Source organism: Staurois parvus, unplaced genomic scaffold (genome assembly GCF_062004578.1).
Source record: "Staurois parvus isolate SC_StPar_1 unplaced genomic scaffold, SC_StPar_1.0 ptg000715l, whole genome shotgun sequence".
NCBI classification, from domain to species: Eukaryota; Metazoa; Chordata; class Amphibia; order Anura; family Ranidae; genus Staurois; species Staurois parvus.
In genome coordinates, this window is record NW_028318511.1 from 1,065,858 (window position 1) to 1,080,152 (window position 14,295).

General features: G+C 39.8%; 1 protein-coding gene across 5 annotated transcripts in view; it reads right to left on the minus strand.

The window, feature by feature from the left end:
• The window catches only part of LOC149445610 (serine/threonine-protein kinase BRSK2), a 309,301-nt gene that overhangs the window by 125,603 nt on the left and 169,403 nt on the right, over positions 1–14,295 (minus strand). For all 5 annotated transcript variants that reach the window (XM_089653532.1, XM_089653529.1, XM_089653528.1 and 2 more), the window contains exon 2: positions 9,746–9,840. In XM_089653532.1, the coding sequence (XP_089509658.1) occupies positions 9,746–9,751 (6 nt within the window). In that variant the 5' untranslated portion in view covers positions 9,752–9,840. The remainder of the gene's footprint in view (positions 1–9,745; positions 9,841–14,295) is intronic.

A 14,295-nucleotide genomic window follows, 5' to 3' on the forward strand; every position in this document is an offset into this window, starting at 1 on the left:
GACCTGCAGTCTGTGCCTTGGTGTGTGTTTTTCCATGGGCCCCTGTACCTTGTAACCTGCATTCCTGTTCCTGTTCCTGCCTGACTTGTTGCCGACCCTGCCTGATCCTGACCTCTGCTGACTTCTCCTGTTTGATCCCTGGCTTGTGACCCTGACCATTCTCTCCGCCTGCTCCTCCTGTACCTACCTGCCCTATAGTTATCCACCCGGCCTGCCTGACTACGTTGTGCTCTATATGTGTATGTATCTGTGTATCTTTATCAGTTTAGGTTTGGGTTTGTTTCACCTTGTTGTATGTATTTGTGTTAGCTTGGGGTTTGGTGCACTGCGTTTATGTTTGTATTGTTAGTCTTAATAAATTGTCTTATTTATACTATATCTGAAGCCTGCGTTTCCCTGTGTCAATCCACACACTTCTGGTCACACCCACATCCCTGACAGTGACACTGGGAGTCAGTAGGACAAATGCCTACTTACACTGGAGGTCAGTGGGAGACATGTCCTCTTCATTTCATGGTCAGAGGGAAGAATATTCTTTACATAGCACTGTCTCTGCTCAGTGACCTTGGTGTGGAACTATGCTAATACTTTCCTTCAGGAGGTCAATGGTTCCTCCAGAGGTTGCTATATGTTCCTTGAGCAGTTCCTTTGAAGTTCCTCCATTCAGCTCCATAGAACCTGTAGTTACTCCTGCAAATAGCAACATGGATGCCCAGGGGAAAATGGGAGTTAAACGTAGCTAAGATTTGGTGATGTGGAGTGGGTATGCATTGCATTTTTAGGTCTGTGTTTAGGAATTTTATAGAAGCATGGGGGGCACGCATACTGTATATGATTTAGCTGTACTTTAAACTAAACACCACAGTAACTCAAAGTATTAACTCACTGAAAACACACTTTTACTTTTAAATTAAATCTTTGACGAGCTATAGTCCCGAACCTACTTGAAACAACATATTTGTAAATTGATTGAGTTTTGTAAGATCAATGTGTACTTCAATCAACGTCAAATTGTCAAATGAGGGCAGATATACAAGTTTATGTATTGTTCTCTGATGGGAAAACAGTGGTAACTGACTCACATTTAAGAGATACATATAGACAAATGAACACTTATGTAGTATATACTGTATATGAATCATATTAGTATTGTTAGTGTAAAATAGAATGGCTTCTGTATATGAGTCTAAAGTAGTGTGTACAATAAAAAAGGGAATATATCCAACCTGGTACATAGTGACTCAGAGGTTGAAGGGTCCTTGGTAGAAATATATGCATTTACAGTGTATGAGTAATAGAGCAAGGGGCAGACGGATTAAAACCAATCTAAAAGAAGGCAGTATTAGGTGGTATTGGAAGGTGTAAAATATAAATGCTATAATTCACTTTGTTGGCAATATGCCAGTATGGTACTATACCTTGGTATACATTGGCAGTTTTCAATGATGTCGTAGAAACAGCATACATAATGTGAAAAATGGCAAAGTAGAAGAGATGGGGGTGTAATAGCATCTGTTGTCTGGTGACTGAGATCATCCTGAATTCTCCAATGCCCAAACAGTAACACTGCCTGCTCCCCAGCTCACCTCTTCCACCTTGATGTCTTTGTATTTAATCTTCTGGAAATTGAACCCCGGAGGGTTTGCACTGTGTCAATGTAGGAAGAAACATTGGAGCCTGTATAGACTGTCAGCTTGTAGCAGTGAAAATGGTTGTGCTTCAGGCGACAGTGGAACTGGATGGCAGAGGAGACAGCAGTCATCACAGAAGTTAGGATGGGAATGGAGGTAGAGGAGCTTCACCAATGGTAGATCAGAATGGAAATCGAGGCAGAGGAGCTTAAATGATTTTAGATCATGATGGAAATAGAGGCAGTGAAGGACCAGTAATGGTAAATCGGGATGAGAATGGAGGCATTGGAGGATCAATAATGGTATAAAGGGATGGGGAAGGAAGCAGCAGGGACAGTGACAACCTGTTGCTGCCTCACCCATTTAAAACTAAACAAATATTAATTACACAGGTTAATGTGTAGAATTCTGACCACAATTGAAAGTATTTGGTCAGAGAGGAATGAGGTTTAAAGAACAAAATTGGACTTTATTTAAAAAAAATGACTGTTTCCAGATCTAGATATTTCAAATTTTATGTCTGTGGGCAGCTTTAAAGTGATTTCAAAGGTTGAATTTTCTTTGAAAAAAATAACAAATATGTCATACTTATGTGCTCTGTGCAATGGTTTTGAACAGAGCAGCCCCGATTCTCCTCTTTTCGAATACCCCGCTGGAAGTCCTGGCTCCTACTGCCTGCTGTGTGCCCCCAATAGCAAGCCTCTTGCTATGGGGGCATTCGAGCAGGCTTGCTCCCTGGCTGCATTTCTGTGAATGGAAATTATCCATTCACACACAGAGCGTGGCTCGGCCCCACTCCCCCCCCCCCCCGGCTTTCTCCTCACTAGCTCAATGGCTGTGCTCGCCTGCAGCAGGATCCCATGGCTCCCGCCGCTGTGTGAGCCAATGCGGAGAAACCCAGCTCTCATGTACATCACTGGGTCGAGATGGGTTTAGGTAAGTGTAAGGGGGGTCTGAGTGGGCTACTGCACCCAGAAGGTTTTTTTACCTTAATGCATAGTCTTTAGAACTGCTTTAAATGACCCTGTCTGGGGGTCTCTGTGAAAGAAGAAATTTTAGGGCACATTTACACTTATGCATTGCAGTATAGCATGCTTTAACACATACGTCATAATGACTCACAATAATGCACCATACATATTAGTGCACTGAGATTCATATTTAGTGTTGAATATATAAAAGTACAGAAATTATTTTCCAAGGCTATTACGGTATGAAAGAACAAGAAAGTAAATATATACATGTGCAGAAAATGAATGTCAGAATCAAACAAACAAATGTTTGAAAGCACCAGCTCTGTAACCTACTAACAAAGTCCCTATGGGATTCATATTTATTGGGACCCCAATAAACAAAGGAAACACACATGATTTGCAACACACGGTAATGAACTATCATGTACTGCATTGCTAAAAATTCATGTCTGTTTTTTTACCACTCAGATGTGTTTACGGCCTATTCAAATGAAGGAAAAGGCATATAGGGCACAACTCACTAAGCGGTATCTTACCGCATCCGAATATGCAGTAGGATACCGCATAGCATTTGAAAAAAAAAAAGTTTGAATTCACTAAAAAACTATACTAAACTACCGCATGAGTTATTTTATTATGCACTATTTTAGTAGTGAAAATTACCGTATGCGGAAATTTTTCAGTTCCCCACTGACAGCTGAATGTAAAAGAAAGAATTGCCGACAATTAAAAAACTGGTGTGGGGTCCCCCCTCCATCCATACCAAGCCCTTCAGGTCTGGTATGGATTTTGAGGGGAACTCCCTTGCCAAAATTTTACAAAAAATGGCGTGGGGTCCCCCCCATTACTGACAGATACCAGTACATACCGCATGCCTGGACCATGACTTAATGGCCGCATGCATTTAATTACTTATTTCCTTTTGTGAATTGACTTTAAGGTCTTTTTATGTGGTATTTACCAAGTGTTTTTGCTATTTTCAGTAAATACCCCATACTAGCAATAGTGAATTGACATTTTCAGTATCGCATGCAATATGTGGTCATGTGAATAACTTAACTCATGCGAAAAGCTTTAGTGAATTGTGCCCATAGTCCTTTCTCTAAGGCCCCTTTCACATTGGTAGATTCCTTGCGGGTTCCATCCCAATCAGCATGGAATCAGCTCACAGATCCCCTGCTGATGGGAGCAGAGTGGGCAGATGACACATCAGTTTTTGCAGAGTGGACATGAGCACAGCCCATTCTGTTCTATGGGCAGCCAGGAGTAAACATGCACTGCTGTCCGTTTAAACCTGACTACCCCCTAATCTGATTCACCTAAACAGAAGGGGACAGTTCCATTATTGTTTTTTTTTTCTTTTTATGGACCAGATCAGATCCAGAGGTAGGCAGGTGTAAGCTGACATAAGTCCGTTTACACCCACCTGTCCATAGGGATGCATGGACTATCTGACCGGGTCTGCTTGAAAAACTAATAAACTGACTTGATTGGATGGCCTGTGTGAAAGGGGCCTAATTCAGTTCACAGCAACGGTATTCATGCATTTCAAGCCTGGTATATGCTGATCAAAAATGGAACATGTTGCATTTGAACTCAGAGTAGCTATGCATTTAAACAACGTAAAGCTGCAATATGTATTGTGCAAAAGAAAAGCAATGTGTCCTTAAAAAAGAAACAAAAAGCACACAACAAGCAAATCGCAGCACATGCAAAAACATGTAGCAAAGCGCATCAGCACATGTGAACTTATATATGCTACTCCCTTATAATTACCTTTTCATGGGCAGTGTGTTAAAACGTCTTTGGAAGAGCTCTTCAAAAGAATGGATTTATATAGAACAGCATAAAGGAAACCTTGTGTAAGGCTGCCAATTGTACTTCCACCTATCATAGATTAAAAATGAATGTGTGTGCCTTCACACTTTTTCCTGTTTAATGATAAAGTTTAACCAAAAAAATGTGAGATGGACACTGATTGCATGTCCAGCTGTTCTCTATTATCTATGATGAGCTTAAAAGTGTAAACCTATTTCTGCGGCAGGCACTGCCGGGTGTTTGTGATCTTCTGCGGCTGTTCAGCCTGTACAAATCAATGACAGGCTAACAGGTTCCACAGCTGGGCTCAACATCTGTTTGAATGTAATGGCACATGGAGCAATTACCAGCAGTTATGGACAGATGAGTGGTCCTGGACATAACGAGGTTTATTTACTAAAGCTGGAGAGTCCAAAATCAGACTCCCTTCTGCATAGAAACCAATCAGCTTCTAACCTCAGCTTGTTCAATGAAGCTTTGGCAATGAAACCTGGAAGCTGATTGGTTTCTATGCAGAAGTGAGTCCGATTTTGCACTCTCCAGCTTTAGTAAATAAACCCCAACCTGTCTGCTTATAGAACCACTCATTTATCCCTAACCACATATAATCAACCCTTGTGAGATTACATGTGAAGAGCCAATGTCAACAATGTCAGCCTGTCATTGATTTGTTCAGGCTTCCTCTTCACAGCTGACTGCAAACACCTGACCATATCCACAGTAGAAAGACTCTGATCTGGGTGGCGTATGGCCCTGGACAGCCATGTGATTGAGCCCTAATTTTTATTTTAATTTATTGTCAGAAATCTGGTTCCTGCTGCCTGCTCATCAAACACATTTTTAAAACTCTGGGTTTATTTTGCAAGAACGATTTCATGCTAATTTTACAGCTCCATCCACAAATTTGTTGTTTGCATCTTTCTTTTTATATCTCTCGGGGAAGGGGTCATCCATTCAGGAACAGGGGTCACAGTGAAAACAATTGATGCAAACACGCTGGGCGAATTGTTGACAGGTTAATTTTTAGATATTGATCTACATTTGCATAAGAATGATCTGGTTTGGCAAGAAACCATATGAGATCTGATGACATAAAGTCCAGTTTCGGCAGTCTGTATCCGGTCTCCCATCTGTTCTTACATCAAGCACCATTAAGCAGCAGTTTCTGTGCTGATCTTTTTACACATAACATACAAGCTAATGCCAAGTATAATTATTATCAGCTGATCACCAACATACATCAGTCATTTTTAACGAGTAAACCTTCAACAAATCAACATTGATTCACAAGCATATCACATGCCAATGATATCTCTTATGCATGATGCACTTATATACAATTTGTATTTAATAGCTGGCAATTTCTGAAGCTGTGGCATGTGTTTACAAATATAATTTAAACTAGTTTACAGTAGGGCTTTCCCACCAAGAAGCTGTGTACATTGACCAGTGTGCCCCTATAGTATCCAACAAACCCAGTCAACAACTCCAGCTTAGTTTAGCACCGGCACACTGGCAGCAGAGGGCTGGTTAGTTTACTCCCTAGGGCAAAGTTTGTTGGCTCAGGGGACCAGCATTCTGTTCCCAATGAAATGGAGTCATAAGAAAAAAACTAAAGAATTAGATAGATTGTCCAGTTACTTCACCCTTGTGAATCTTAGTCTGTGAAATGACGGGGAATGCATGTTTTTGTAAATATTTTGTTAATAACTAAGGTCAGTGGTTTTTTACAAAAAATAAATATTGTATAAAAATATTTTATATTTTCATAGAGAATCAGCAGAGTGAGCCCCAAGCTCCTTTTGCACATTTTCCCATTTCACCTTACCATCTATTTTGTAAAAAGTTGACTGTTCACAGGTCTCAATAGCTGAAGCTGAATTTTACAGATACATACAAACCAATTGCCAAATAGAATCCTTGTAATGTACTCAATGTTTATTTATAAAACAAAATGATATATATATATATATATATACAGTAAAAAAATAAACATATAGAAACTTAGTTTAAAAATATATAAGCTTAAAAAAAGTCAAATGTGCCCAACAAATGTATAATTTAGTAGCTTCAAAGAGTTACAGCGGGTATAGAAAAGAATAACCTCCCTTTACAACTTTGTGTTATCCAGCTGTATTTGCTCAGTGCAACTTATAACATCAAGTGAAAGATATAACACCAACATGTCAGGAAAAAAAAATCACCCCTTTGTGTCAGTATTTTGCTGAACCACCTTTTGCTTTAATTACAGCCTTACGTCTGTTGGAATATTCACCTACTAACTGCACATCTAAACTTTGCAATATTTGCCCACTCTTCTTTGCAGAATTTCTCAAGTTCGGTTAATTTTGATGGTGACTAATTGTGGACTACAGTCTTCAAATCATTCCACAGATTTTCAAAGGGGTTTAAGTCTGGGCTCTGATTAGGCCATGCAAGGACATTCACCTTTTTCTCCTTCAAACCTTGTGTGGTCATTTTTGCTGTGTGCTTTGGGTCATTGTCATGTTGGAAGGTAAACCTTCTTTCCATTGACAACTTTCTGGCAGAGGACAGCAGAGTATCATCAAGACTTTGACGGTATTTTGCCCCATCTTTTCCTTCTATCTTGACAAGTGCTCCAGTCCCTGCTGCAGAGAAACACCTCCATAACAGGATATTACCACCTCCATGCTTTACTGTAGGAATGGTGGCGTTTGGATGGTGAGATATATTGGATTGCCGCTAGACATATTGTTTAGTGTTGAGGCCAAATAATTAAATTTTAGCCTCATCTGACCAGAACACTCTTTTCCATGTGTCCTCAGAATCTTCAAGGTGCGTTTTGGCAAAGCTCAGTTGTGACTGCATGTGGCTTTTCTTGAGGAGTGGCTCTTTTCTTGCATACAAGCCACATTTGTGGACAATTTGTGATATTGTCAAATGCACACAATAACCACTCTAAATTCCTGCAACTGCTTCAGAGTTGCTGTACGCCTCTTGGTAGCCTCTCTGACCAGTTTCTTCCTGGCACTTTCATCCAGTTTGGAGCGACGTCCTGATCCAGAGAGGATCTGTGTTGCACCAAATACCTTCCCCTTCTTAATAATAGGCTTCACTGTGCTTCTAGGCATTGAAAAAGCCTTTGAAATATTTTTGTATCCATCTCCTGACTTGTGCCTCCCGGAGATCTTTTGACAGTGCCTTGCCACCCATAGTTGATTGTTTGCTTCAGCTGCACTACCAGGGACTGAAATGATCCAGGAAAGCTCTTTTCATGCTGCGCTAATTAAAATGACCGCAGCTGATCACAGTTGAAAGTCAAATTGCATTGTGTGCCATTGAGTAGGTGATTAGATACACCTGATTGAGTTTACAAGTCATTTTTAGGAGGGGGTAATCCTTTTTCCAACTCAGTGATTCTGTTTTTGAATTAAAAAAAACAAAACATTTCTGACATGTTGGTGTTATATCTTTCGCTTGGATGTTATAAGCTGCACTGAGTAAATACAGCTAGATAAAACAAAAACTGTGTCTGTCTTTATTTCAGGCTGCAAAGCAACAAAAAAGGGAATATTTTAAAGGGGGGCAATTCTTTTCTATACCCACTGTACATGTGTATTACAAGAGAGCTCTTTTCTGTATTTCTGTGAAGGAGATGATTATATTCACAGCCCTCATTTAATAAAATAAAAGTTACCTGACAGATGTGTAACCCTTATCAGCTATTCTCTGCACGCAGAAGAGGCTGTGGGCAGCCACAGGCGACCCAATTATTACAACAAATGCTTTTGATTTTGAGAATCACTTGTGACAATTGCACTGATTCTGCTGTCCTAGCAGGGAATAATGACCACTTCCAGCTGTCAGAAACACTTGCACAAAGAAGTTTTCCAACTTATCAGAGCATCTCCCTGCAAGCAGGTCCAATATTTTGCAGTGAAGTAGATGAATGGATCAAAAGTACTTTATGCAAGCTGTTCAAAGCGTCAAACACAGAGTCACTACAGAATAAGCAGATATATCCTCACCTATCCTTCTTAGAGTAGCATCTGCCTATCCATAGTCACCTAATGTTAATGGTCTCCTAGGAGTGTGGAACTCCAGACAAAATTTATTTTTGTAGACCATAAGGGTTCATAAAAATCTCTGACATGTTTTTTCCTTTTTTTGACCCCATTTAAAAACCGTGCTTAAAATAATAAATAAAAATATATCAAAATGTCTTGTCCCACATATTTTTCACACAGTTACACAGTTTGCAAGGTTGAATGAAGACACCAGCCCATCCATTTCAACCTGTCTGTGTGTTTTTAAGTTGCTATTATTTTCCATATCCCTGTAAATGCACTCACTAAGAGACAACTAAAAGTTTTTTTACTGTATCTACTCTACCCTCTGACAATACCAACTGTGGAAAGGAGTTCCACATCCTAACAGCTCTAAAGCCGAGTACACATGGGTTGAATGTCAGGCAGCATCGGCTGGTTCAATAGAAACCGGCTGACATTTGGCCCGTGTGTACAGCAGACGGTCCAACCGAAGTCGGCTGTTTGGCCGGTTTCTGTTGAAGGGCAAGACCAAAGAAGGGCTTCGGATCAGTGCTCTCAGCCGATGGCTGAGAACGCTGACCGGTGTGTTCTGCCAAGCAGAGGGAACCATCATCCCTGCCAGAACACAATAGCACAGCAGGTCGTAGTACTAACATTGGATAGTTAGTACAGCGGCTCCACCAGAGCTGTCAGTTTTTTTTCCTTCAGCCTTCTGGGTTGAACGAAAAAAAGCTAGTAATGTGTACTAGGTTTTACAGTAAAAAAAAACTCCCACCGCAGTTCAAGATTGAAAGGCTTCTCCTTCAACTTCATTGTGTGGCCATGTGTCCTCTTTAGAGTCCTTTGTTTAAATAGTTTCCTCCCCATGCTAGAATCCCCATTTAAATTTGTATACTGTGATCATGGCCCCTCTTAGGCGTCTCTTCTCCAGGGAGAATAAATATAATGTTTGTAGTCATTTATCAGCTGAGGTCCACTAGCACCCTTATTTGCTTTGCTATCCTTCACTAGACTTTCTCTAGTTCTTAGACATCATTCCTGAGGACTAGATGGCATACTCAAGATGTAGCAGAGTTTTGAAAGTGGTAGAATTATAGTTTTATTCTTAAGTAAATACCCTTATAGTGCATTCTAATAGTCTGCTTGCCTTGCTTGCTGCAGCTTTCCAGTGCATGTTATTGCTATTGCCATTGCATATTTGATAAAATGTGAACAGTAAAACATATACATAGGTATTTTTTAACATATGTAACACAGTTTCATTTTGATGGAATATTTAATATAAATTTACCTTCATTAAAACAGACTCACTGAGCTTTTCTCGATTAACAATTTTGATGGCGACCTTTTGACAAGTAACACAGTGGATCCCTAATTTCACTAGACCTGTAATAAAAGACAAAGGAAATTGCGTTAGATGTGTTGTATCAGTGATTACAAACTGCAAAAGAGACAACAAAAGTGGAAGATACAGGCAGAATGCACAAACTGAAAGTAATGCATCAGATACAGGGATCCTCATACATATTCATTCTACAGACTAAATTGCCCTAATATGGCACCTAGTTTGGTTGGACAGCAGACATATGCTGGCTACACAGAGTTGAAGATGTTAGCATCACTTCCTAAAATCTGTTGTGTATGTAAAATAACTCTGCTAAAAATAATTCTCTTTTTACATTTGATACAAAGTCCTCGGCAATGAAGCTGATGGACAAACATGCTGGCAGATTACTCACTGAAGGCTCTTTTACAAAGACGGCCGAGGGTCAGTCAAAACAAGCGGCCGAGGCACGGTTTTACTACTCCCTGGCTGCCCACCCAAAATTTTACATTACAACCTGACTGTGCTGTATACATGCCGCAGTTGCTGCATTTTTAACATGGGCTGCAGAGTTTGACAGGTGGCACTGCCTGTCAAACTCATCCATTGAGATCAATGAGGCTGTACTGCAATCATGAGCCAAAAGCTTGACTCACAATTGCAATGTAGTCCTGCAGTGTTAGGTTGCTTTTCAGCAATTAAAAAAAAAACAGGCTTCAGAAGGCGGCAGCAACACCTCTCAAAAGCCTGTCAGCCACTGCTATAGCACCTTCTGAAAAACAATCCACAGCAGTTAGGCGTACCGCCTGTCTGAAAAAAGTTCCATACACCAGTAGAGTTTTGTTTGAACTTCTGTAAAGAAATTCTGAAAAATCATTTGTCAAATGCTTTTTTTTCCCAAAACTTTAAAATTTTATTCAGACTTGTTACTTGAAAGGAATTCATGTATTAAACAGGTGTTTTTTATGCTTAGAACATGCACATTATGTTACACACAATTTTTCCTGAATGAAAGTTACATTCACAGTTAGAATTTAATTTGTTCGAATTTTCTTGTCACTATGGTTAAAAACAATTGTTGCTTTTACTCCACTAACCATTAAAGTGGTTGCAAACCTCAGACATGAAATATGAATGGGGTTGATTTACTAAAACAGGAGAGTGCAAAATCTGGTGCACCTCTGCACAGAAACCAATCAGCTTCCAGTTTTTTTTTGTCAAAACTTAACAGAACAAGCTGAAGTTAGAAGCTGATTGGCTACCATGCACAACTGCACCAGATTTTGCACTCTCCAGTTTTAGTAAATCAACCCCAGTGTGTACTTGTCTCAATTAAGAGCACTAACTGTCATTTTTCTCCATCATTTTCTTAATACTGATCCACTTCTCAATTCACAACAAGCCCAATTCATTTTGGAGGCTACAGAGTATTGCCTTACTCACTACTTCGAGTTTCAGGGAGATGTTTATCTACAAATACATGGAACAGCCATGGGAGCAAATCTTGCTTCTACATATGCCAACCTGACCATGTGATGATGGTAACAGTTGCTAATCTGGCACAACAATCCATATGTCAGTCATTTTGTATTTTATGGGTGCTACATAGATGATATAATCTGGGATAGTCCATCGTCCATAGTCCCAGCCTTTGTAGAACATTGTAACACCAACCATATGGGACTATTGCTCCGATCGGTCTGTGATCCAGACAAGTTGGCTTTTTTAGACATATTACTTAGTCATGAAGGTAATACCATCTTTGCTCACAACTATACTAAACCCATGGCAGGCAACTCCTGCTTACATTACAAGAGTTGCCACCATCCCCGTTGGGTCAATAATATAACAAAAAGTCAATTTTGCTGATTAAAACACAATTATACCAGGGAACAGGACTACATTATCCACAGTTAATTTTTTGAAAGACAAATTCCTTGATAAGAACTATCCGAATACACTAGTTGAAGAAGCTTTCTCTGTTTACATAACTCATGAGCCCACAACCCAGACTACTACGTCCTTTTCAGGACCCCCCTCTATGATTTACAACACAATTTCACACTCACTTCCGCAGGATGGAACTCATATTTCAAAAACATTGGTCTACATTGCAAGAGGATCTGCATCTAACTTCCACTCTCACAGCTAAACCTATAGTAACATACAGGCGAGCAAAGAACATCAAGACAAAAATTGCGCCTAGCAAAATTAAACAGCACCAAACTAAACATACTACTCCCCTTATTTTTCTCAACATCAAAGGCATGTTTCAATTTTGGAAACCTAGATGCCTCACTTGTAAACATGTCAGTCATGGCCCAAAAGAGGTTACCGCCAAAGGGAAACAGTAACCTATTACTGAATTTTACAGTTGCTCTACCCAATTTGTCATTTATTGTCTCACTTGTCCATGCAGCCTACTTTATGTTAGACGTATTATTTGGACTCTACGTAAGAGATTCAGAGAACATAAACGGTTGGTTGAAGACAGATCGGACCAACATAGTGTACCACAACATTTTCTTGAGACTCATGATGGATCATCAAGGTCTAAAAGTATGGATCATTGAATCTATACCTTCCAATCTCCCTACTGCTGAACGATTCAAATGCCTCTGTGAGAGAGAAACTTATTGGATATATTCACTAGATTCCCTGGCCCCTAGGGGCCTTAATGAGGAATTAGAAATCAGCACCATTATATGATCACTCATACTCTATTATCATTTTTCCTCCTTTACTTGATTTACTTCCTTTTCCTGTACACACCATATATCCTCCTCCCTCTCTAGCTTTAAAATATTAATATTTCCTATTATAAACAAGTATGTGTCTTTATTGATATCAATATCAATTACAGATACCCCCTTATTCCCGAGATAATGAGGATTATAAATCAATATGCCCTGCTATGATTACCTTTTATTATTCGTTAAAATAATGTTTTTGTAAAGAGTACCTGATAAGAGCATTATATTGTCGACTATGTATGTTGTAATATTATTAATTATTTATTTTATCTCATTACACAGGACCCTTAAGGTATTTACTTGTTTTGAAACTCACCAATTGTAAGTATTATTATTATTTCCATTTGTTGCAACTCAAATTGTTGATTATTTTATAAGCACTTGTTGCTTTAAGGAGCTATCCTGTTAGTTGTCATTTGCATACATTACCATAATGTTCCTGCACCCCCCCCCTCCCCCTTGATGACTAGCTATAAGTACCCACTCAAAGATGGCCCTGCTATGGCCTGAAAAAGGAGCACGTGTGCTCTGAACGTTGCTCCTTCTACCCTGGTGACCGGAAGCAACAACAGCACATCTTCCTGGTGTATCTGAATGCATAGGAAGCGCTGAGAGCCACCAGCACCATTGTGTCATCTGGCCCTACACCACTGGACAGTGATGCACTATCCAGACCACAGTGGATGCATTGTATGACAAAAAGTGCTCTCCCATCATATGCCTTGTGAGTTATTTACCACTCATTTAGAATAAAAGGTTTTTTTAACATGTTGCACTTAGAAGGTGCCGCTTTTGTTCCTTTGACTGTCATTTCTCTCTACTGCTTCATTACACTGGTATCAGCATGAATCACTTCTGACACGTTTTCCTGACACCAAGAGAAAAATGGGGACAGGGAGGAACCTCCAGAAGATTGACAGCCTCCGCTCTCTTCCTGTGAGCTGTGTGAAGAGAGGTGTGTCCTTTCCCTCCAATCAACTTTCAGATCTCAAGGAGCTCTGCAGCATGTAATTTCAGCTCTCCACACCATTTTTTCTGAATTCACAGACAAGCTTTGTAAATTCAGCCTTTTGAACAGATTTATAGAAGAGAAGACTGCAAATACACAGGTACAACTGATGTAGGAGGATTTGTTTAATTTCTGTGTATTATCTGAGGCCAGTCACTTCACTGAGTATATGTAAGGGTTTACAACCACTTTAAAAGAAATTCCACTGGTGTTTGTTTAGGTTTACCCAGCTGTGATTGGACAAAATACTGGATAACTTACAAAGGCTCAGATAATGCCTTTTTTATTACAGGCTTCTATATAGCACCAACAATTTATGCAGCACTTTACATTCACAAATCAGTAGAAGCTGATAACCCTAATAAGGTCCCTATCTCATACATCTTTGGAGTGTGGCAGGACACCAGAGGATACTCATGTAAGTACAGGGGCAGGAGAACATGCAAGCTCCATACAGACAGTGTCCCAACTGGGATTTGAACCTTGAGGATCCTCATCCCAGTGTCCCAACTGGGATGAGGACCTTGTGCAGTAAGGCAGAGGTGCTAACCTCCAAGCCAGTGTGCTAACTCTTTTTCACCTGACTTGCACATCCACTGAAAAATATTTTTGAGTGAGTAACCCATATGGGTTTCTTGAGAAGAGGTCAAGAGAATTGTGGTTGATATTTTCCAACTAAGCCCCTCATACAACAATCTTCCAAGACTGATTCCATTAAAAATAAAAAAAAGTAAAAATTATTGTATTGCTGTAAA